Source organism: Epinephelus moara, chromosome 2 (genome assembly GCF_006386435.1).
Source record: "Epinephelus moara isolate mb chromosome 2, YSFRI_EMoa_1.0, whole genome shotgun sequence".
NCBI lineage: Eukaryota > Metazoa > Chordata > Actinopteri > Perciformes > Serranidae > Epinephelus > Epinephelus moara.
Window position 1 is genome coordinate 13,344,422 of NC_065507.1, and position 26,032 is coordinate 13,370,453.

General features: G+C 41.8%; 1 protein-coding gene across 1 annotated transcript in view; it reads right to left on the reverse strand.

Annotated features, from left to right (window-relative positions):
• Positions 1 to 1,466: 1,466 nt before the first annotated feature.
• Positions 1,467 to 26,032, reverse strand: part of si (sucrase-isomaltase (alpha-glucosidase)) — a 112,770-nt gene continuing 88,204 nt past the window's right edge. Inside the window, exons 41-48 of the mRNA XM_050069993.1 lie at positions 16,351 to 16,499; positions 15,419 to 15,503; positions 15,205 to 15,261; positions 13,175 to 13,299; positions 12,699 to 12,787; positions 8,671 to 8,720; positions 6,042 to 6,212; positions 1,467 to 1,844 (exon numbers count right to left, since the gene is read on the reverse strand). Of these exons, the coding sequence (XP_049925950.1) occupies positions 1,767 to 1,844; positions 6,042 to 6,212; positions 8,671 to 8,720; positions 12,699 to 12,787; positions 13,175 to 13,299; positions 15,205 to 15,261; positions 15,419 to 15,503; positions 16,351 to 16,499 (804 nt within the window). The 3' untranslated portion in view covers positions 1,467 to 1,766. The remainder of the gene's footprint in view (positions 1,845 to 6,041; positions 6,213 to 8,670; positions 8,721 to 12,698; positions 12,788 to 13,174; positions 13,300 to 15,204; positions 15,262 to 15,418; positions 15,504 to 16,350; positions 16,500 to 26,032) is intronic.

Consider the following 26,032-nt stretch of genomic DNA (forward strand, 5'->3'; position numbering starts at 1 on the left):
GTTGGTTGCCTACTGATGCTTCTGTGTGGTGAAAAAAGGGCCAGAACAATTTCATAAAATTACTCATTCTGCAGGTAATGTGTTGTGGACACAAATAAGGTTAACAAATCTTTCCTCCAACAGCAAATAGATACTGTGACAATAACTGCAGTTGGATAAAATTTTCTCAAAGTCTAGAATGTATTACATGTAGTGTAACATTACATTATTCTATTTACTCCCTAAGGGCCCAGACACATCACACTGACATCTAAAAACTAGTTTTGTCTGAGGACTGTTATGTCGTCTGTGTCTTGGCCAACACCTGAACACATCGCAAAGACGACAGCCAACGGCAAACAAGCACTCACATTCTGCACCTGTGTGAGAGGAAATAACTCTTCATATCTGCAGTCTGTATTGATTATTCACAAAGGGAAACCAAAAGACGAACAGAACGGATTCAAGGCACTAATCAGCCAGTTTGCACATTAACAACACAACCCAGTGCTGAAAGAACAAATTATATTTACCGTGTGCTTGCGAACAGTAACACAAACATTACAAACTGTTTCTGCTAAAGAGCTCAGTGGCTAAAAATATCATCTTGAGACTCAAATACAGCACGCACATCCAAAAGCAATAAATACTGGGTGCCAGACAGAAGAACAAATACAAAAACAGGTCTGCACACCAGAAATTGCTACTTTAGGAGATTTTAATCGTATCACATGTGACGTTTCAGGCACCAGGCCTTCATCAGACATGAACAAGATAAGGAGACACACCTCTACAGCCAATGGTGGTCATCCAACAGATCATGTGATTTGATCATGTGACACTGTTTTAAAAATATAATCTTACCAAATATAACAAGTTTGTTTCCATCTCACACCCATCTGACTTCAGTCGTTTATTTGTGCACTGAGGTGAACTGCCAATCACATTCATTTTATTTACCGATGGGCTCTGCTGTCTACGACACCAATCCCACATGTTAATTCGGCAGAAAAAAGGCCAACAATGGAAGGCTAGTGCCAATGCTTTGGATACGCCGCCAAAACTAGGGTGACAGACGTTCGCCAATGACAAAGCACTGACCAGTAGCTGATGGCTTGGTGTGTCAGGGCCCTAATAGTGACTAGCATGGGTGCAAGAAACAGCTTTCACAATAGCAACTGGTTCTATTTTCTGAAGTTGTTTGTAACACACAAAAGTATTGTTTACATTCACTGTTACTCACCAAAATTTATTCTATTTGTCTTTAAGGTCAAACAAACATGTTGAATACATATCCTTCAACATAAAACACTTGCAAAGCGGAACATTTATAATCCTTACTAGCTTGCACTCTTCTTCCTTCCTGGCTTTGTTGGGCGCAGTCTGACTTTAAGTCCCACTTACCACCCTGTTCATCACTGGGATAGTATTAAACTATTGACAGGACTTAATATTTTAAGTTTTGAACTGATTGAAACACAACACAGTTACCATCCAAAGATATTTATTGTAAAAACATGTCATATATTGGTCTTGATTCTGCCTGTACTCAATCTGATGTAATGCTACTGAAGGTTTAATGGCACAGCAATGTAAAAAAAATGCTTTAGTTTGGTTGTGACATGAAACCAAATATAGCATTTACAGGTCGGCTCATCAATGAAGAGAGGAGTACATTGAAATGATGTCATGTTCAAAAAACATTGCATTTACTTTCCATAATGGACCATTATGCACAGGTATATCAATTATTAACCAGTAAAAACACAAAAACTGCACTCTGTTGATCAGGCGCCAGTTGTCCAACTCATGGAGAAAGGCTGATCCACACGAACAGACTTTGAAGTAGCATCTACAATCAGCTCCTACAGACACAAGAAAAACAATATGAGCATAAGTATGCAAGTTTTTGAGAAACCATTTCAGTATTTTCTCAAATATTGTATCGACAGACATGGAATTCAAGAGACTCTTCTGAAAAGATTCTTTTGAAAAATATAAAAATAAACCGTCAGAGAAAAAGAGGCAGAGATTCTTGACTGTTTAAACCCATGGCTTCTTGACCTCCCCTGTCACATCTGTTTTACTTCTGTTACCTGTTTTTATGTTGTTGTGAAGGCCATGTATAAGTAATGTATGTAAAAAATGTATGTGCAGGAGAGGGATGGAACGTACTGTACATAGAAAAGAGACTAAGTAATTTCTGAGTTTATGGTTTGCTGTCTATACTGGCCCCATTTCCCAAGACATGCAAGTTGGGTGAAATAGTGACTCTCAGGGTGCTTTCACACCTGCCCTGTGTGGTTCGGTGCAATCAAACTGAGGTTTGTTTGCCCCCAAAGTGTGGCTACTTCCGGCAGGGGTGAACACAGCAATCGCATTCGGGTGCGCACCAATGGAGCCAGACCGAGACCACCTCTTCAAGAAGGTCCTGGTTACAACCAAACTCTGGTGCGGTTTGTTTGTGGTGAGAACGTGTTCCGACCTCGATCCAAACCAACTGCAGTTGGTTTGGGTTAAACATGAGCATGTTACAGTCCTGGAGGATTATTAATGTGCACCTCCTCCTGTACTGCCTTAATATGCACATTCAGCACATCCAATGCATCAAAACATTGTTTTCTAGTTGGAGCCGCGCCTCGTTTTCAAACTGTATGGTTTGACTAAAATGAACAATGACAGCAATATAGTCCACGATGAGCAGCGCTAAAATCAACCTGCGTAGTTGTCCCTCCATTGTGACATTAGAAAGTGTCACATTTATCTTGCAAGTGTACTCTTCTTCAACATTTTGTTTACTTCCTGGATTTTTTTTTCCTGGTCCACTTGTAAATGCTGCTGTGAGAACACGAACCAACTCTAGACAATTATGCAGCTTTGTAACAAAATTAGTCCCTGATTCAGACCAAAGCAAGACAACACTAGGTCTGAAAGCACCCTAAATTGCCTGTAGGGATGGATGTTAGTGTAAATAGTTGCCTGTCTATACACTTAACATGTTAGCCTAAGAAAGACTTGTGGCTTGCCCAGTGCAGTCTGCATGAGCTAACCACCCTGCAACCCTGAGCAGCATAAGCAGGCACATATAACGGATAGATAAATGCAACATGCTCCTTGTTTTGTAACTTCCTTCACATCTTAAGTCTACTAAATGTGACAAATGTGTGGAAATGTACAGAACTGGTTTACAAGAATCCAATTCCATTTATGTCATATAAACAGCATGGGTCCCCAGAAAAGTTACACAAGCCCGGGCTTGTACATGTGATGATATATTGTAAATGACAGTATGAATAGATTCAGAACAAAACGTCCTGTACCAGACAGAAATAGCTTTCCCACCTCACTGTATTTAAATGACACAGTGCCAGCTGCTTACTGCTTCTTTCAAGTTGTTACCCTATCAGACAATACTTAAGGAGATGAATGGATTGTCTCGCACTGAAAAACCACTTATTACCATGCGCATACTGTGTCATCCTCATTCCCTCTCTCTCCTTCCTCTCTGCCCTTCCTCCTCCCCCTCTGCCGCCCAGCTTTCATTCTTCCCGTTTATCTCTTTCACCTCTCTATTTCTCTCTCCATCTGTTTTCTGTGATGCATTCTCTCCCTCTCTTCACTGCTCTCTGTCCTTCCTTCTCTCCTTTCCAAAGATGGACTGTCTTTCTGTCTTTTCATTATTCTCTACCCACCCTTGCATCCCCAACACACACACACACACACACACACACACTGGCAAAATCCTTCTGTCATTCTGACTTTCTTCATCTGCAATTCTTGCCGTCTCTTCTTGCCTCTCCCTGTCCGTCTTCTCCAAGAACAGTATAAATCAAAGGCTTCCGGGCTTTTTCACCTACAATTATTTATGGAGCTGCTGTAGCTATCATTTTCATGCTCCCGATAAGTGCACTGAGTACAGTACACAACCTCGACAGGAATATTTTATCACAAGCCATATGAGGAGAGGGAACATATGCTGTCTTCTTAAACTTGGCCTTGTCTTTCCGTTGTCTCCTGCATCACATAGTCAGACTTTAAACCTCCATGTCACCCATCCTCCACCCCAAACACTTTAAATATTTTTCATGTTGTACTCTTTTTAAGTTTCTCCTTGTATGTTATAAACTTTTCAGGATTCGTATGGCTACCCTCTCTGAATAAACTAGCAATGACCTGAGCTCAGGCCCTGTTTTGGTAAACATCCACCTTGCTGAAGTGTCCTTGTGGAAACACTGAAACTCTTCTAGCAGAACGCTGTTGTTGTCCTTGACCCTCGGATCTTATAGAGGAGATTGACTTGTAGATACTTCAGGAATTTCCTTGGGTTAACAATATGCCAGTGTCCTACTCTCACAGTGGCGACTAAAGACGGCACTCTGGACAAATGAATCACCATGTAGCAAGTACCGTGACAGGCCATGTGGCTTGGCCTTGTGTACACAGTACCTCCTGATTCTCTATCACATTTCTTGCCGCTGAACCATTGGAGCAGATGATGGAGCGAGCAAGAGGAAATGACAATCATTTTACATGAGCAGCTTTAACATCGCTGTCCTGAGTCAAGTCTTCAGCTCTGTGTTCATTACAAAACAACAGTGTCAGGGGGAATGCAGAGTTGATTACAGCTATTAGATGACAAAGTGCGGCACAGCAGGGGTTGGGTTGGGAACCTGAGGTTGTTTTTTTTATGTCTTGTTTTGTTTGTTATAGTGACAGTTTTTGACTGGCAGGGAAATGCTCAATCAGCATGAAGGCAGGGGTGTGTTTATGAACAGTGTGCATGTGATGATGAAAGAGGCTGACTGAGCTACTGTAGTATTACGTAAAGTGAAGTATTAAATGCAATGACACTGTATGCATGTTATACAGTGATTAATATGTTTATTATGGGGTTATTAGAGCAGAAATGTGGCTGAGTGCACTTGTGGGTTGCAGCTGAATATGTGTGTGCTTGTATACACATTAGTTTATACAAAGTTTTCCATCCTAGAGGCGGATGCCTCCGTCTGGTATTTATGTTCTTAATGATCAGTGAAGAAGACTATGCAACAACAACAACAAAAAAAAAATTATTGAATAACAATGTCTAAAGTCGATTTTAAGCAAATGCTGCAAGGCACTTTCACTGTGAATTGGAAAATAGAAACTTTTTCAGTTTTTCTGTGGCTTTAAAGCTGCATTATGGTGTAATTTATTTAATTTACCATTAAATAAAAACATGAAAAAAACAAGTAAATAGCAAACACCACATATTATCAGTCAGTTGTTGTCTGCAACTGTGTGCACAAATAAAACCAGAAACAGCCAGAAACTGACATTTGTCTTCACAGATAGGTTTGGTGAGGTTGGCCAGCGGTCTGCTGAGATGTGCTTATCATGATGAGCCTGGTTCAAAATGGCGGAAAGATTGAAGCAATACCTCCAGAATATTTTGATGTTGCGTTCACAAAAATTAATGCAAATTCAGCCAATCCTTGTGTAATCTCCGGGACCTTGCAATTTTGTCCAATCATCCCAACTTGACTGCTAATATGACTGTTTTAAACTGGTGAAATCTCGTTTCATCGTTGAGCTGTGTGCAGCGTAATGATTCGCTCAGCCCCTCCTTGCCCCTCTCTCTTGGTCTATTATGAGACTACTGCTGCAGGACTGTAAGCTCTACATCAGCCCAGTGTTTATAACGTTAATGTGTAACGACAGAGTTGAGAGATTTGGGTGTCGCTGTGACATTGTTGGGACTGTTTAATGGCTTGGTGTTGGATGTTAGCCGCTGCTGCTGCTGCTGTGTTAGCTCGTGCTAACTGGGCAGAGAGCAGGAGAAAGTGAAGATGATACTTGAGCGCACCCTCCCCATCACAAATAGATTAGCTGCTCTGAATTCAGGCAGTTCACACCTCAACTATCTCAAATCCAGCCCACGAAATCCTGGAGGGATTAATTAATATCTCACAATATTGAACCTATATGAAAACTTAGGGGGAGGATGTCACTATGTTATGTGTATTAGTGCTATGTATTAATTAAATACAGATACATAGACAACTACGACTACAATTACTGACCTGAGTCTCAACGTTGTGCTGTGGGGTCAGTGGATGCACCGTTCCAGCTTCATCTATCAGGGTCACCCCAGTGATCCTAACACTTCCTGCGCCCCAAACCTTCACCTCACCCAGAATCAACCGGTCCTCGGGGGTAAGGCCATTGCGGACGACATAACTGGTCAAGTTGTTCTGGTGCAGGAGATAGAGGGGGGAAACAAAAAGACAGGGTTATTTGAAGTAGACACAAGAAATCATGCACTTGATTCATATTTAGTAGTATCTATTCTGCTTAATGCTTCATCTCTTTACTGAGTGAGATTTAACATTTGAGTATCTTTCTCCATATCGTTGGTTTTATATCCACCATATTACAATTTTTACTCCATGCTTTGCTTTAAGTAGATAATCTTCTGCAGGGAGAGTTTGATTGTCTGAATAGTTTTACATCCATGCTTTTATTATGCTCATGGTGTGAGAGACACACACACACAGATGTCTAAGGTCGCTGATTATCAATGAACCGAAGTACTGACAGCCCCTTAAGAAATAGGGAAGAGTAAAATGTTCTCACTTTGAAAAAAGAAAAAAAAAAGAACTCACAGTGAAGGTCCAGAACTCAAATGGAGCTACAGGAAGCCACACAAACACACTCACACACACACACATCTACATTCAGATAGCCATCCAAAGTGGCATACGATCTGCTAATCTGCCAGGCAGCACTGGCCTCATTGCCCAACTTATCCTCATCTTCTCACATCTGCCTGTTCACACATACACCATGCACATGCACACACAAGAGCGCATTCAATCACAAAAACACACACACTTACGCTCTACCCTCTCCCTCTCTCTGTTCTCCCTTTGGCTGTCAGACAGTGTGCCTGTTTTATCGCTGTGTGAAATTGCTTTGGAATGAGCCTGATGGTAGGCAGAGGACAGCCACAGATGTTTGGCCATGGTAGCTCTATGTGGGTATGTGTATACTGTAGATGTGTGCATATATGTGTGTGTGTGCGCGTTTGTGATTAAGCATGTGCTCATTAATGTGTGTCTGTGTGTGTGATTGTGAGCCTTTGCCTGGCTAAGAAGCAAATAGGGCTGGGTTAGTCCCATTAGTCCCAGTGATTAGGGGGTTTCTGTCATGTCTGACTCAAAATGTGATCAAACTGTGGTCTGGTAAACATTCTCTTCTCTGAAATTAGCCATAAGACTTGGGCACATACAACACCAACTCTTAGGGCTCTCGTTTTTGTGCAGCAGAGGCGCAAACACAGGCAATTTCATGTTTGTTGTTCTTCTTTATGCATCTATTTTTTTAACTGATTGGTAATGTCATGGTTCCACATAAAAAGGCATGTGCCAAGGTCTGTGGGGTGACACAGCTGAGGCTGTATCGATCGGGCTGCATGGTGCAATTTTGGTACCCATTTTGGCATTAAATTGCACATTAATTTTCTGCCTCTAAGACCAGCTCTTTGTACAAATGCAAGCACACAGAGCAATGTTTGTGGCTTTATCAGGCAGATCTTTTCAGGCACTTTAGTGTACCTTTGTCGTTGCACCCCTTGCCATGTTCCACCATGTAGATGGAGCACTTATTATTGTTAATGGTGGATGGTGGCTGCAGCTATTCAGTCTACTAAAGGAAGCATCTGTGGATGAGCATCACTCAGTTTTAACCACACTGAAAGCTGTACTTTAACACCTTTAAATCAGTACAAGCTGAAAAAAGTGGAACATACAAGAAAGAGGTTTTTTTTTTGTCATTTTGGAATCACTGTTTGTGCTTTTGCCAACTAAAGCCACAAAATTGCTATTTGTGTTTGTGATAAGAGGCTGCCTGAGCAGGCAGAAATATAAGTGCAATTTTGTGCCAGAACAAGTACCAGAAGCGCACTGGATGATCTGCATAAACACAACCACAGCTGCTCCACTCTAACCACCTCCGCAAGAGCACGGTCTCTTGGAGCCATGCAAGTACCACACAGGTGTGTGCACAACAAAAGCCTAGCACCTGATGACGGTGACACTGTGACTTCATTAGGGCTGTCGGCTTGGTGATGGCGCAAAAGAAAAGGCTTTAAACTCTTACTGTTAAATTTGGAATGTCCCAACCAACATTTGTATGTGAGGGCCATGTGAGTAGTGAATGGGCTGATAAATGGGCCCTACATAGGATTGTCCGCAGGTTCCATATTGGCTCCATCCCAATTTCCAATAGAAGTGGGTTTACTCAAGTGGGTTATGCTAGGGCTACCTGGGTTCCAAGTGGGCCAGAAATCTAAGGCCCACTTGGGTAAACCCACCCCTGTGGACAATAACTGATAACTGCTATTATCAACTGATTTGTCAACAGGGGCATGTGTATGTCATGACTTTGATACAGGTGTCAAAAGGAGATTTTTTTACAGTGAGAACTTTTTCTCAGCAAAAGGGGGTAATAGCTGAATTCAAATCACTACTCAGAATACGAAATAAATCTGTACTAGCTTCCAACAGTTAGCCTTTGACACCTGCCTACCACAGCCCATGATATGGCATGGCATGGTAAAGCATGAGCTTATTCTCCAGCTCGCTGCATTAATAACAATAATGATGAAAAAAAAAAAAAAAGACGTGACATGTACTTGGCCCTTGAACTCACCGGTGTGGCTTCGAAGGAGGTCAGCAGATATTGCTCTCGCTCGACTGTGTCTGAGGAGAGAAAACGAGAGTGAATTACATACAGAGCGAGACATGGAGACGAAGAAGGCAGAGAGAAAATTGGTGTGTGACTACCTGAATGAATGACAGAGATCGGGCACAAGTGAATAAATGAGGGATTGTATGGATGTGTGGGTTTCATCTGAAATAAATACCACCTGATGAGGTGCATGAATGAGTGAAGGTTTGCTTATAAGACTGAATGAAACTTAGAGTAGCTGCCTGGCAGAGTAAGTGGATGGATGAGTTAATACCATACAGTACTGACTCACTAATCATCCACGCATTGACTCATCACACAGCATTACTTCAACTTATTACTGGTTGATTAAATGATCAAATAATGGAATTGGGGTAGTCAAATAAATAATTGAGTAGCTATGCTGCTTAACCATATGAAAGGCTGAATAATTAATTGGCTGCATGGTCGAGTGAACATCGGACTGCTTGAATGAAACTGATGAGTGAGTAACTAGTGCGCAGATGAGCCAGCCTGACTGACAGCAGAGAGAACAGCTAACCCTCTGAAGTGAAACTCAAACATGCAGAACTCAAGAAAAGCAGATAATACAGGTAAGCAGGTGCTGCAGCGAGAGGCAGAGCAAACAAGAAAGACATAGGGAGGCTACGCCGCAGACAGACAGGGAGACGCAGAAGAGAGGAGCAAGGGAGCAGATAAAAGAGGAGTGATGGAGAGCATATCTCCAGGCAGCGACATGGGGAATTACTGTAATAGTTTCTGTCACTCCCCTTCTCTGTCATCCCTCGTTCTCTCTCTATCTCTCCCTCTCTTCTTTGTCCCAACACAAACACGTCTTTCACAGAGGAGTGCATCTTCTCACAGAAGCACTTCAGAGGCGGATTCTGTTCGTATATCAGTGTGTGTGTCTGTGTGTGACGAGTGAGGGAGTGCGAAGAAGACTGTGTTGTAGTTGTCTGTGTGTATCTGATGGTATGAATGAAGGAATTCATATTCAGTTAAAAAAAAATACTGTACATGAGTGTAAGACTGGGCTGTAGGCATTCATGTGGATCTTCCTTTCCTGATTTCCAAAACTTTTCCTATATCAGGTGTGTCAAACTCATTTTAGTTCATGGACCTTATTCGGCCGTATTTGATCTTAAGTGGGCCGGACCAGTAAAACCACTGTATGATAACCTCGAAATAATGACAACCTTCACATTTTCACAAGTACATTTTAAAAACATTTATCTATTTATGAACAGATGATGAACAGCCTGTGATATCTTAAGAAAAAAAGCGCAATTTCAACAGTTTTTCCACATTCAGTCAGTCTACGACTCGCTGTCATTACATTTTTCCATACGTTTCCATACATCAATCAATCAAATCAGTTGATTTACAACCAAAGAAACCAACTGCAACTGAAGTATTTTAAAGAACAAGGTTGCAGTAATACTATTAACTTTCCTCACAACATATAATCAATATTTGGAAAATTTAACAACTGTATTACCCTTTAGATGTTACTTGATTTTTCCAGATTTTATGTTACTGCCAGGCGCTCCGATTACAGAAAGACTGGCAAGGCTTGGTTTTTCAAAGATTAGTGTTGCACTGACAACACCTGGCCAGTTGGTGGCAAGGTATAGCATGATGCACTAGGGTCCACTGCAGTGACTTGAATGCAACTTTAACATCGAAACCCTGCATATACAATAACATGGCTTTTAAATAGCTCTCCACTGCAGTGTTCACCATTTATAAAAGGGTTAAATTTGACCACAGAAAGTACTTATTGTATTTTAAGAGAACTGTATTCTGGTCAGGGTGTAAAAGCCTCTGAAGCAGCATTTTTCATGAAGTAGGATACTCATATAACTTGCTCCTGAAAGCTGCACCTCTTAGCCTTCACAACTGCTTCAGTATTAGGTGTACAAATCATCTAGTGGGCCAGATTGGACCGTTTGGAGGGCTGGTTCTGGCCCTCAGGTCACATGTTTGACACCCCTGTTCTTTATGGAAACTATTGCAAATTATAACTGCTGCCTCACAACAGTTTGGTCACTTTCATCCAACAAAATTAGTTTGTTCTTAATTTGAAGGCTCAACAGAGGTGAAGCTATATATAAATGGACTTGTAGTGTGTGTGTGTTAAAGACTGCCAGCTGCTGTTCAGGGTCAGCTACATCATGGTATTTGGTCCAATTCTTTGTCACATGAGCTTCCAGCCTTTTTTGTGTATCACAATGGGCTCCTGACAGCATATCATAAATCTTGATGTTACCTGGGATTGGCTTGTAAAGTGTGCCTTTCCTTTATTTTCCCCTCAGAGGTGTTTGGGGCTACATTTTGTTTTGCAATGCAAATATTTTTGTAATCAACAAGCTTAAGAGCATACAGTCATACTGGGGGCTCTGTGACATTGCACTTACTTAGCTTCAAGCACAGCAATGCTTGGAGCTAAATGCTAACGTAAGCATGCTAACATGCTCACAATGACAACATGCTGGTATTAAGCAGGTATCCTAACATTTACTAATCAGTAATAAAAACAGAGTATCACCGATACAGTAAAGTACTCAGTACAGCTGAGCCTGATGGTAATGTCAGTACCTTTCTAGTTATCAATCAATCAATCAATTTTATTTATGAAGCCCAATTTCACAAATCATAATTTGCCTCAGAGGGCTTTACAGCATACGACATCCCTCTTTCCTTTGGACCCAGACAGATTTTTTGATGTGCAATTAACACACATACATTCTGGAATTGTGACCTTCGGCCCACCCCGTACTTTGGACAATCAGGAAGCGATGCAGCAGTAACGTTGTGGATGGCAAGCAGTAACAAACCTCCATGAGAAGAAATGGATAAAGAAAGGGGTCTCTTGAATTGCAAGTTCGGCTTCAAAGCTCTGCCAGATGGTTCTCTCCACAAGACCAAAGTTATTTGCATTTACTGTTGGTGTGACCACAGAGTTACCACAGAAGTACATTGAGTCCACACAGCTGATGCAGAGAGCCCTCTGACCCCTCACCAAAAGCAGACCACACTGGATACTTTGCACCAGAGACACCTGGACAACTCTACAAGCGACAAACTTTCACCAGCAATCTAGCTAAATGGGTGGCTACAGCTTGCAGGCTGGTTAACATCGTTAACCCAGAGTGGGAACTTTGGTCACATGCTTCGACTGGTTTAAAGACAGGCACTTTGCCCATGCATGTAACAACCACAACTAGCCGGACAGTGGGACAGTGTACATAAAGTCAGCACACTGACCACTGATAGTGCACGCAACATGGCTGTAGCGGCCAGGCAGCTCCAGTTCGAGCATACGCCTTGCATTGCACATAGCATCCAACGAGCCATCAGTTTCTCTACAGAACAGTCAGTTTGACAAGTGTGCTTGTTGGGCTTAAATTTGCCATGGTATGCTTTAGCATATGTTTTGAGCATGCTGTACCTTTGAGGTTATTCTGCAGAATATTCTTGACAGTATTTGTCATTGTCCTGGATTGTTGCAATAATAATATAAACACACATTTGCATAAAGCGAGCATATTTGTCCACTCCTATGTTGATTAGAGAATTAGAAACTTGAAAAGTATCCCTTTTTAAGGTGCATTCAGAACAGATAAAAAAATGTGCGATTAATTTGCGATTAATTGCGAGCTAACTAAGGACAATCATGCAATTAATCACAATTAAATACTTTAATCAACTGACAGCCCTACTAAAAATCAAAATGTGTTTGTGCATGACAGCCTGTCTACCATCTATCCTCCCTTTTAATGTAATGTCTTATAGTCAAGATATTAGCATGTATCGCCTTCAGGAAATTACCTGCACTAACTCTTTTGAGGGAAAAGTAATTATCATTAATAATCAGCCCATAAATACAGATGTAAAAACATTGAAATGATTTCCTATTCTGTGTATGTGTATGTGTGTGTGTGTGTGTGTGTGGGTGGGTGGATGTTCAAGGGTGACCTTTCACTTACCTATTCCTTCTCCATCGTCCCAGAAGAACGATCCTTGAGCAGTTCCCGTGTCGCTCAGGGCAACGATCAGTCCTAAAGGATTTTTGCGACTGAAACAAAATGGGTAGAGAGGGTTATGGCAGATTGCTAAAGGACAACATCTATTTATACCTGCTGCTGAGGACAAATACATTAACATTCCTGCTGGGGGGGATCCACCTGATCTCACCTCTGCCGGAGCACTCATCACCCTCCAACTGTCGCTCCCTCTCATTCTCACTGCCTCTTTCTCTAACTCACATTGATGATCATAGATGGTATTGATTTTGATGGGTGCTGGTCATACAAAAAAAAGTGCCCCCCTTTCCCCAGCATTCTATCTCGTGTGCAGGCGTTGACACACAGACAGATGGAAAACACACACACTTAACACCCAGGATGCTGACTTGTAGCTGTGTACTGTCATGATGTATCAGCCATGATGTGTGTGCCCTTACCTGTAGTACGTGGTGTTCTCTGGTTTCTGCCAAGGTAAGATATACCCCCCTCTGATATGAAGGTTTATATGGTCCAATGGTGTGGGCATGCTGACCATTTGCCCACGCACTCCAACATATTTGGCCTGATGAAAGCAGCAACAATTGAATACTATTAAAATAATTTAAATACTATAGGTAATAAAATTTGATTAATTTTATTCAGTAATTCTTTTGTAGGAATTTGGCAATGTTGTGCCAGTAAATCACACAACACTCAGTATAAAGTTTTTTGGTGGGCGGGGCTTAGCTGGAGACAAAACAGTTCTCCACCTACATTAGATACCACAAGCTAGCAAGTTCTGTTGGCTTGTTTTAGACAACGGAGGAAGATGATGCGAGTGATGCATTAAGAAATACTGAGTGTTGGAGCGCACTCTGGCACAAACTAGACCATTCATAATTTCGGAGTGATGTCGGAATGTACCGTTCAGTTATCCACAGCACCCAATCTCGGCGCTCTGTCTGGGGTGACAAAGCAGCAGAGTGCTGAGCAGAACGTTCGTTAATTCATGTAGAAATATAACACTCTGTTTCTTCGATCAACGGGACTCTCGTTTTAAAGTAGAGTGTCAGACTGAATTTACAAACGCACCATGTCAGGTCACTCACTCTCCGGGACGGCGAGTTTTACTTGAATAAGTAAACGCTGACCAACGGGACCAGACTGGCCGACCTGTATGTCCTCACTCAGTGGATGGATGATGTCACAGCAAGCTTTGTGTTTTATAACTATGTCAATCTTACAAAGGAGGACGACACTTGAACAGTTTCCTCCAGTTTGTTTTGCTATCGAAGCTAATGTTAGCTAACACACTACCGTTAGGGAGAAATCCAACATTCCTCTTAATGCCTCCCCAGTTTCTGATGAGGTGGACATGATACCCCTTAATACACATAACGTTATTCATCCCTACAACAGGAAATACTTTCTGTCTAACCTGATATGAAGTGAGCACTGCTCACGTGAGCATTTTTGCTGATCGCCTCCGTCCAGTCCTTTCGTCTTATCACATTTAACTATAGTCTTCATTTTTGTTGGTGGACAGTAGTGGCTCGTATGTGATAAAATCTAAGTCTTGAGCCATGACTCCTTCTATTCTGGCTCCCAGTAACACAACAAGACAACATTGTAAGACTCCTGTGTAGCCTACAGCTCTGTGGTGGCGAGTCATGTTTCGCCTCCAGCTAACAAACTGACGTCATTGTGACGCTGGCCCTAAAAGGGTCTATATGTGACATCTATAAGGGCTACATCTGAAACATTTTGGTACTTTATCACAGGCCGAAAGACTTCTTTGCAAACATCTTTCTGCCAGTATTTTCCACTTTGTCCTTGGCCCTTTTTCTAACAGCCTGCACCTCTCTGTGTGCTGAATGGACAGGTTTAATGGAGGCAACCGCTCCTCTCTACCACCCCATGTCCCCCCGTTTAAATTGTTGTTTCTTGAGTTTTGTTTGGCTTTATGATGCTGTCTAACAGATGGGGAGTCCCCTAGCTAGAAAGAGACAGAGCGATTGGATGTTTGTTTTTGTCATCAAGGCGCCTTCTGCCGTTGTTGAGCTGCAGCTCTGTAATGATGTTGTCAAAGATGTCTCTTGTTAATATTGTCATTTGGGTTTTTATTGTAGATGTGGTCTTGTTGTGGTCTGTCTACGTGTTAATTTCTCTAAGAATCATTTGTAGAACTAATTACACATTATAATACCTCATAGACGCAGTGCTTTGCATCTTCAAGATAAAATGTTACACATAATTTCAGATGTTGTGCGTACACTAATCAGCCAGTCAGATGCGTTATCTCTTTCAATAATAGATAGTGTAATTATTCTTCAGTGTTATCTACTGTACTGGTGCACCAGGGATGTGCTTGAATGTGTAGGTGCATTTTCATGGTGTGCAATGCCTTCGATAAGACTGGGCAGGCTTTGGATTCAGTGAAAACGTTGCTTTTGAAATTGTTTTCTGGTTGTTATGGACTTGAACTCACCGTGTGGTAGTCATACCAGCGTGCATTAGGAACATAGCCATCCACACTCATGGCTCCCTGTCAATCACAAAGTCAGTTAATCAAGAGAGGGAGTCCAAGCAAAAGGAAGATAAATATAGGCAGATTACATGATGAAAAGTTGCATATGTGATATGTTTTTAATGTATAATGATGTAAGTAAAAGAGCACATAAAGCAGGAGTTTGTGTGTATACCTGGTCGAGGGCAGGGGTGATGAGTAGAGCAGGTCCCCAGAGGAATTGCTTGTATATGTCCCATGTGGTTTTATCATCCACAAACCTGTGATACAGCAGCACAGACGCCATTAAACCTGACTGAAAAGAAAAACGTTCCTAACGCTCTCTCCTGTGTCCTCAGCCCAGACGACTGTTCAAGTACTCATTCAGAATTCAATGGTTTGAAGATGCAAGCCAAATATCCCTGCCAGACTCATCCTGCCAGCTCCTTAAATACCATCTGTGACTTTATAAGAGTCTCTTAAAATGAATAAATATGTTGTTGTTTTTTCATACAGTTCCACAAATTCACATCTGGGAGCTGCCAAGTATAGCCACAGTCAACTACGGCTGGCCTCCACACAGTCTCAGTGGGATTGAGACAGAAAGTGCCTTGCTCAAGGGCTTCTTAATGGCGGTTGCTGCGGCAGGGACAGCACTGATCTGTTAAGTTTTTTGAATGAGCAAAAATCACGAACCAGGTTGTTTAACTTCACTGCAACATTTATGGATATGTTTCATTTTTAAATCTCCCATTCAAGTTAACATCTGTAGCTGATAAGGGAGGCTTTGTTGGTAACATTTCAACTAGTTAAAAATGAGTTGGGCATTAAAACAGTGGTGCAGAAAACGTGTTAGAGCACTTAAATAAAAGCTCTGCTTAAATTGGTTTTTAGTCCACCACATGTGATATTCTGCATGCTAATGAGAAGCAGCGTGGTATAAAATCTGGTTATCTTGCCAGCGAATCAAGAAAAGATCCATCCTGGTAATAACTAGATGATTTCATTAAGTGATTACTAGTAATGCTCAAGCTATGATGTTAGCAGAAAAGATAAGACCCGTGTGTGTGTGTGTGTGTGTGTGTGTGTGTGTGTGTGTGTGTGTGTGTGTGTGTGTGTTGTGCTTACTCGTGCAAGAGAGGTCTAACTACTGTGCTTCCTTCGGTATGAGCCTCAAACATCAGTGTGTACAGGTAGGGCAGGAGGGTGTAACGGATGTTCAGGACGTCACGGGATGCCTCTGCGAAGGCGGCATCCCAAGCAACAGGATCTTGTCTCTGAAAGGAAAAGAGTATAGAAGTGTTGATTATGGACGGGTAAATGATAAGCATATTAAAATCTAAATGTGTCTTCATTATTTATTATGACAACTGTGTGTTGAAAGAGGGTTTTGACTTTTCACTTATTTTGTAGCTCACAATTGACCGCTTGCTAAGCATCGCCCCCTTAGTTACCGTTGCTACACCTGTCAAGCTTTGTGCTCCTGTGCAGCACATGTACAATTTACAGTTATAAAAATCATCCATTTTTCTGGCTGGAATGACAGCTATCATAGGCAGATGTACAGAGTGTAAACTACTCTGAATCTGATCCAGAGCATGTCAATGTCCGTGTGTTTTGGCTTTTGTAAGGCAAAATGAAGAGTATCACTTTTATACCTTTTTCCAGCAAAAGTGGTACATGTAAATTGAGCATAGCATTCATCCCAGCTACATCAGCTGATCTCAAACAGCCCAATCAACTGATGGAGCAGCTGATTGATGGAAGGGAGTCAGCTGATAGATCACATGATTCCTTTCTATGCAACCAATTGGCGAATCTCATTCAGGGCGCCCTATTTAAACTGCTCTGGCCTGCCTACTGTTGTTGCTTCCTCTGCAAGACACTTTGCAACCTGTCTCCACCCCAGCTCCTCCTTTTAATGCTGTGTCCGATTTATCAATGTCATATCTGTTTGTCATTGATGCTGCTCTGTACTGTTCCGGGGGGTCTTTGCTGCTGCTCTCACTGCCTTAGGCTTTCCATGTAGGCGCATGGAAGGGCAGGGAGGTGTGCTCTCTCCACCTTATGCTTTCCACATAGACACGTGGAAGAGGTGTTCTGTGTAGGCTTAGGAAAGGCAGAGAGGCCCCAGAACATACCGCCAAATATAATACTGCGAATGGAAAGTTTTCTTTGACTTATGTGTTCCTGACTGAAGTGGGTTTTACGAATGCATGGAAACCCGCTAAAAATAGGCTATAGACTCCTTTCCCATTACCAGTACACGAGAGCTGGGTGTAGACAAGTATGCCTTTCAGTTTGTTTTGGGGTTTTTTTGTTTGTTTTTTCCTGGTGTGTAACATTTGACATAAAGATCGCACGAGATTACAGGTTAGTAAACAGCAGAAAGCAGCATGGAGGCCAGTAAAATTGTTACCCTGGTTACTTCCTTTTGACTGATTTTAAAGAGCTACTTTGATGGATACAGATGGTATTTTTATTGCACTGGAAAACAGACTCAATGAGTCAATGTGGGTTGGAGCCAATAAAAACCTGTGACCACTGCAGAGTCAGTTGTTTCAGGAATGAATGTCCATTGTAACCTTTCCCATTGAATACAAATACCAGATGTTAGCAAGTATTAGAGGGTTTTTTGTGCAGTGGGAAAGGGACTTTAGAGTCCCATACCCACCATGCAAGCTTCAACATGTGAACAAATCCAAAGCTTGATAGACCTGCCATGCATAGTTATGGTTGCTAAGCTGTTATTGGACAATCAGTGTTTGGGGGGTGTTGAATGAGTGGTCAACTGGCAGCACACACTTTATGGTGAAATCTTTTAGCAGTATTCCCTGAATAATTCTGTTTATCAGGTGATCCCCGCATTGACGTATAGGTGGACAACCTGCTTTAGAGAATGCAAAAATATAAAAAGTAAAAATACCTGTACAACACCCACTGACTGAGATTGTTTACTTGTAGCAAGAGACAAGTGCTCAGTGTTTGAGTAAACAGATTCACTGTTTCAATAGATGTACATTTCAAAAGCTCTGTCTATGGTTCATTTCTCTCAGTTACAAGCACAGATACACACAGACGTGCAGGGCTCTGCAGGAAAAAGCCAGCGAAGTATGAATGTATTACTTTTACATTTGTCCATGAAATAAATGTACATTTACACACAGCTGCCTCTCTCTTATCTTGTCACTGTGTTTCAAGAGTTGACTCTTTCCTATTTGGATTTCACAACATGCTGAAAATGAATAACTTTAAAATGTTAGCGGGCATGAAAAGAGACTGACGGGAGCACTTGCTACTTTGCAGCATGCCAGAAATACTCAATGGCCTGCATGCATTTACACTGATAAATGATGCCCAAAGTACTCTGCCCCACACTGTACTGACATTTACCTCATTTTTAATTGGCAACAAGCGTAACGTCCCCTTAAGAGACAAGGACGGAAAACGAGGACACGGTGTACTGTCATTTTGTAGATATGGGCCAATCTAAATGTATTAGCTCATTTTCTGGAACTGTAGTGAGGACAATCATCAGTCTGGTCAAGTACACACACACACACACACACACACACAAACACACACTGAGGATCATGAAGATTTTCAGCTGAAGCGTGTCATCACCATATGCTCCTCCCTATGATACCGTGTGTGTGTAGTGGGTACCGCATTTGCATAATTACAACTGTGTGTATGCATGTGTTCGCACAGCTTCTCTCAGTGTGTTATGCAGTTAAGTGTAAATCTGTGTGTACGTGTCTCCTGTCTTTCAATTTACAAAGAAAAAAAACACAAGATATTATCATAAAATCATCACAGAGAGCAATAAAAATGACAGACATTTTCTTCCCAGCTGCAATTTAGCTGGGTCAGATTTGATAATAGTTATTAACTGTAGCCCAGTGGTTACTAAGTACAGGCCTAACAGCACACGATTGAATACAGAACATTTCCATTATCTTATGACCTGAGGAGTTTACCAGATTATCATTTAATTTTCTCAGGAAATTTACAAGATTGTAATTACCTGGAAACCCAGGAGTTCTTCTACCAGCCTCCCTTTTTAGTAACCCTGCTTTTGCACCCTCATGCCTTACAATCAGATTTGTTCAGAAGTAATTATCATGGTAAGTTGTGGGTGTGTGTGTGCGTGTAAGAAAGAGATAGAAAGAGTGAGACTGATCGAATGAATTTGTATGAGCGAGTATGAGCTTGCCTAGCTTTCACAATTAGAGAGAGGACAGATACAGTCGGAGGTCAAGGGTACGGTTTCACTACCCAACCTGAACTGAATGAATCCAGACGAAGTTTCATGTTTCAGGGCCGGCTTTGGTTCTGCTGCGTAGAGCTTCAGGCTCAAGTCAATTCTGGTTATTTTGAAATGTAATCTATTAATACATCCCTCTCTTTTTTTCTCTCATCTTAATGCCAGTCATCTGTATCCATGTGTGTCATGTGTGGCCTGTAGATACTCATCAACTGGGTAAAGGGGAATTTATTTGTATCCCAAATGATTTAGTGAAGGACGATGCATTTTAGAAACATTCTGACCTTGTTGCAATCACTGATAAATATGACACTGGCTACATACAGCATAGAGATTGCAGTGCTATTCTAACACAGCAAGAGAACATATTATCTCTGCAAAGACACCATTGACATTACTGTTGCCGTTCAGAAATGGATGAACACAGACAACAACTTTGTCGACTGGCCACAGTGAAATTGCAAGAACCCACATTTTTATTTCGTCCACACTGCAAGAACAGGAACAATAGTGTTTTTTAGAGGGAGTTCAAGTATGTCGAGGTCTTGTTCATGAGTGAGGGTAGAATGGAGCGTGAGATGGATCGGCAGTTTGGCGCAGCATCTATGGTGATGCAGGTGTTGTGCCATACAATTGTGTTGAAGTGAGAGCTGAGCTGGAAGGCAAAGCTTTTGATTTATTGGTCCATCTACATCCCAACCCCTCACCCTTGGTCATGAGCTCTGGGTAGTGACCGAAAGAATGAGGTCGCGGATACAAGTGGCCAAAATGAGTTTCCTCCGTGGGGTGGCTGGGCTCAGCCTTAGAGATAGGGTAAGGAGCTCGGACATCCGGTGGGAGCTTGGAGTAGAGCCGCTGCTCCTTCACATTGAAAGTGATCAGTTGAGGTGGTCCGTACATCTGATCAGGATGCCTCCTGGGCGCTTCCCCAGTTGAGGTGGTCCGTACATCTGATCAGGATGCCTCCTGGGCGCTTCCCATTAGAGGTGTTCCGGGCACGTCCCACTGGTAGGAGGCCCTGGGGTAGACCCAGAACACGCTGGAGGGATTACATATCTCATTTGGCCTGGGAATGCATCGGGGGGGAAAGCGTTGCTGGGGAGAGAGACATCTGGAATACTTTGCTAAGCCTGCTGTCCCTGCGACACAGCTTTGGATAAGCGGTTGAAAAAGGATTGTAGATGTTTTGAGAGACTTTGTAGTTCCTTTTTCAGAATAGGTACTCTCCCAGCACAGGAGGAACCTTGAGTGGCGTAGGTGTACGGTGATCAATCAAACACAGCCAGTGCAGCTCTGGCAACCGCCATTTTGAAAAACCCATAGGCCATGTAAAAAAAAACTGAGGATGCAAAACACAAACAGCAGCTCTTAACAAAAATAATGGGCCAACAGTTAAGTCAAGGCTTTACTGAGCATAAATGTGATGTGATTTTAAAATGTAATACGATTTTGACTCATCAAAACAAAAGTGAAGTTACTATGCAAACTGCTAGCTGGCTTACAGTGTGCCACTTCAGTGGTCCTACTGTCTGTGTGAATGCTAACAGAAAAAAAGCCCTTGAAGAACCGGGGGTGGGGGGATCAAACCCCATGGTGGGGAAGCCCTTCTGTGCAGAGTTTGCATGTTCTCCCTGTGTCAGCCTGGGTTTTCTCCAGGTACTCCGGCTTCCTCCCACAAGTCCAAAGTCATGCAGGTTAATTGATGACTCTAAATTGTCCGTAGGTGTGAATGTGAGTGTGAATGGTTGTCTGTCTCTATGTGTCAGCCCTGTGATAGTCTGATGACCTGTCCAGGGTGTACCCCGCCTCTCACCCAATGTCAGCTGAGACAGACTCCAGCCCCTCCGCGACCCCCACCAGGATAAGCGGTTACGGAAAATGAATGAATGAATGAATGAATGAAATTACATGCTAAGCAAATGTGGAAATGTCTACTGACGTGGACTGACGGTCATTGTTAGGTCTGCTTCATGGCCATTCCTTTCCATTGTGATACACCAAACTCAAGAAATACCAATGTTAAAAAAAGAATACAGTAATAAAAGCTGTATGGTAGGACATAGCTGTATGGTAACTGATCAAGGATCAAATATGACTGCTGCTCTTGCACGATACTGACACCTGGACTGCGAGAACTGTATCAGTGCTCAGTCTTGCCTTCGATAAGGCAGAACTCAAACTATGTCCCAAGGGTTGCAGAATGTTTGTTGGCAGCTTATGCACCAGAAAAATACAGTATGTGAAGTAAACAGGTGTGGTTAGACAGGTGACATGTAGTTTAGCACTGTGTTCCTCATCCTGCATTTAATCAAGGCAGTTTTGTGAAAAGCTGGATAGTCATGGGATTGGTTGCGGCATTAATGATGCGTTGCCTCATGTTTGGAATTTCCTGTAGGAATTTCTTCATTCTATCACAAAGCTCAGAAGTAAGTTGAGTTTCCTGCTCTCATTAATGTTGATGTTGTGCCCTGTACTGTCATTCTGCCCCTTCTTTCAAAAGCAAAGCAGTAAGTTTTTAGTTTCAACTTTGCATGTGATGACTAGTTACCTCCGCCAAGGAGGTTATGTTTTCGCTGGCGTTGGTCTGTTTGTCTGTTTGTTTGTTTGTCTGTTTGTTTGTCTGCAAAATAACTCAAAAAGTTATGAACAGATTTTGATGATGATTTTCAGGAAAGGTGGATAATCGGACAAGAAACAGATGATAAAATTTTGGTGGTGATCGGTTGAAGCAAAGTGGANTGTCTGTTTGTTTGTCTGCAAAATAACTCAAAAAGTTATGAACAGATTTTGATGAAATTTTCAGGAAAGGTGGATAATCGGACAAGAAACAGATGATAAAATTTTGGTGGTGATCGGTGAAGCAAAGTGGATAAAATAATAAATAAAGTCTACTGCCTGACAGCCTCAGCAGCAATTCCAATTTCTAAAGACGGTGAAAATAGCGCAATCTGGTGGCCGGAAAGCACGTCTCGTTCTACTTGCTAAATATTGTTGTAATTCTAAAGTTGAAATGAATCTTCTGTTTTGGAAAAAAGAAAGCGAAAAATACAAAAAAAACATATTACATTCTGTGTTGGTACAAAATAAAAACGAAATAAATACACCACAGTGTCTCCATGGTGATGGCATATATAACCTAATAATGATAGTGATGCAAATAACCTAATGCATATATAACCTAATAATGATAGTGATGCAAATAACCTAATTGTGATGCAGGCTTCAAAATCTGATGCAGAGGGGGAGGGAATATCACCTACTTGGCGGAGGTCTGCACTCAGTGCTTTTCTAGTTGCTTTTGTTTTCAAGACATATATCTGACTATTGGTCAGATTGAAGACATCACCTTGCGCTCAGGATTTTTCACAGTTAATTTTTAGGTTTTAAAAACTAACAAAAAGACGAAAAACAAAAGATAAAATCTAATAATATTTTATGATAATTATTTTAAAAGAAATCAGGAATCAATTTATGCTCCTGCAGTGAGTAGGTATTAGTTGATCGATGTATTTGTGGGATGTGGACATGAATAAATAAGGGCATCTGCAATAACCAAAATTATATTTTATTGTTGTTAAGTGCACAAATATGGACATATAGTGTTCTTTTCATCCCATTTTGTCAAATAAATAATGTTTATTAATATTATTTGAGCGTGCACACCAAAATGATTTTGGTGTTGATGCTGTCATTATGTAAGATGTAAGATCACCACCAGGATAATCTCCCAAAAACTCGCTTTATACTTTTTAACATTCAGTCGCACAAATCCTGCATGACTTGACAGTTATACAAGTGTCTGTCGGGCCCTCAAGGTAGACTTTTCATCTGTGAAAAACCAGAGGAGGGATTGATGAAGAGATGAGAGTGAGGAGTGCTGAAGAGTGAGAAGCAGACAGAGAATCCATCTCACGAATTCACCTAATTTATGGCCACGTTGATAGTGGCAAAAGGCCTTGTGACACACACTGATTGTAGACAGATCCGTATGTGTGTGCGTGCATATTTTTGTGCGGAGCTTCAAGGAAAAATGAGGTTATCTGGCTGTGTCAGCCCTGCTCATCTTTTCTCTCCTCCGCTTGGTCTTTCTCTTCATTTATCTGTCTGGAATCTACTCCCTCGCCCCATCTCATAAACCTTTGAGTTTCTGTTTTGCATTGCAGAGCACACATCATAAAAAGAAAATATATTTAGATGAACAATAATATGTCCCTTTGGGTGAATAACACTATGCATGGCTGGAATATGACGTTGCTGCTGAAACAACGATTGGCAGAGAGTATATATCTTGTTTAATTAATATTGCATTGTTCTGATATGATTGTGGACACTGCAGCATATTGCTGGTGCAGTGAAAATTATCTCAAGGTCAACATTGAAAGTTGTCTGAGGGCAAAGAGACACTAGGCGTGACGGAGCTCTGGGAATGACTCTGCAAAAACTCTCCTCTCTCTTTCTCTCTCCGCTGTCTCTGACCTTGTGTACCCTCCGGTCTGGTTTGTGGTGTTAATACTTTGTTGTCAAACGCCTTGTTAAGCAGACCCGAGGTTACAGTCACTAACTGTCTGATGATTGGGGATTTTATATGGCTGACTGAAAAAATAATACAGTTTTTACAGTAGACTACATAAATAGCTGACCTTGATTCCCTTTTCTTCCATCTCTCAGTCCTGGTTTGTGCATTTTTTTTTCTTTCTTCTCCTCTCGCCGAGCACCCTCCACTCTCACATCCTTCTTCTCTCTTGATCACAGGTGTTTCAAAATCGGGGAATTGTTTATTCAGCCTCGTCCCAGCTCTCAAGTCCTTATCACCACTCTGTGTCACCACCATTTAACTTGCTAAATTGCCATCTTGTTTTATTCTCCGCCAGTTTTATCCCTCATCATTTTTTCTCTTTCTCTGCCACATAGCCTCTGAACTCCTCTTCCCCTCCCTATTCCTTTATCTGTATTTGCCTGTCAGTATTTCACCTCTCGATCCCTCTGTTCTTTTTCTCCTATTTGATATAAATACCTGTACTGCTCTTCCGCCAGTTCTATCTCTATCCCTTTTTACTTTTTGTCTTCCTGACTCGCAAACTGTCATTTTCTGCCGCCCTCTCTCCTGCCGTGTGTGTGGGTGGGTTTTCTTTCTGTCAATTTTCTCCATGTTTAAACACCCATTTGCAAGCCATTATTAAATGATTGGAATCATGGGGTGCATGTGTGTGTGGAGTGGAGGTTAGGTGGTGTGCAGTGGTGCCCAGATCACCTTGAGAATTCAATTATATCCCCACTCCATGCCGTTAAAAAGCACAGGCACAGACACACACACACACAGCCACACACATACACACAACCACACACATACACACAACTATGTCCTGTCTAGTATTGCAGACTCCAGTGCAGAGAAAGTTCGCCCGGTGGGATCGATCTCCGGACGGGCGTTATTGGATTTCTCAGATGTGTTCCAACGCTCTTAAAGGTCACCGCTAGAATGAATGCCACCGACACTACACCACCAAACAGGTCTATCTGTTTGTGTGTTTGTGTATGTCAGACGCAGATTAAGAGAGAGATGGGTAGAGAAAGCAATTTAGATTGTACTTTTTGCAAACAATAGTAGTGTTGGTAAATGTTTTTCTTTGTGCAGGTATATTCATGCTGACCCTATTTCCAGAGCAGATGAACATGATAGCTAGAGCAGATTTTGAAAATCGGTGAAATCAGCTTTTGTACATTTTGAAAGCATTTGACTCCTTTTGCGGAGAGAATGCATATTGGGTTGAAAACATTTGTTTCTGAAAGTATTACTTCTTGGGAATATCCTGTATCAAACTTTCCATGGGATTGCAAGGATGTGGTTTTAAACAGATTTAGTGAAACATTTTCTAGTGTTATTCTTTCATATTCACTACATTATTGGGAGCAGAAGAATTCCCCTTAAAAGTGCACTGTCTTTGGGGAGGAAAAACATAGTGTCATCCAATCATCCAATTGTTTTTACCAGCCGTGACAGCATTGCAACAGCTGGTATTTTTTGTCACCATGTGAGTCAGTGTATGTGTCATCATGGCAAAATGTGGACCTGGAGACCGCTATTGTCGCAGGATCAATCACAGAAGCTGTTTTGAGAACCTTACCAGGTGTTTGTATGTCTGATTTTTGTCACTGCGAACCCCTCAAGATGCAGTATAGAAACTTAACAGGCTTGTAGTTGAGATCACAATGGAAGTGGAAGTTGGAGATGGGTGTGGTCTGAGCAAGGTGCTGGAAGTTGGGGGAAGGAAGCAGTGAAGCGACCAATAAATGGTTTACCATTTAGCTCTGCTTTCCAAAGCGCGGCCGAAATCTCGCGAGAACAAGCAGCAACAACTGGAAGGCAGACCCGGACAGTAGCCTGAAAAGTTCGTTCATTTATTTTATGAAAGATTTATAGAATAATGGCTGACTTTTTGCCAGACTTCGACTTTGTGGAGGAGGAATTTGATTTTGCAGAGTTTGATGGCTGCCCTTATTTATTTGAGCCAGAATACACTGACGAAGAGCTTCGTGAAATTG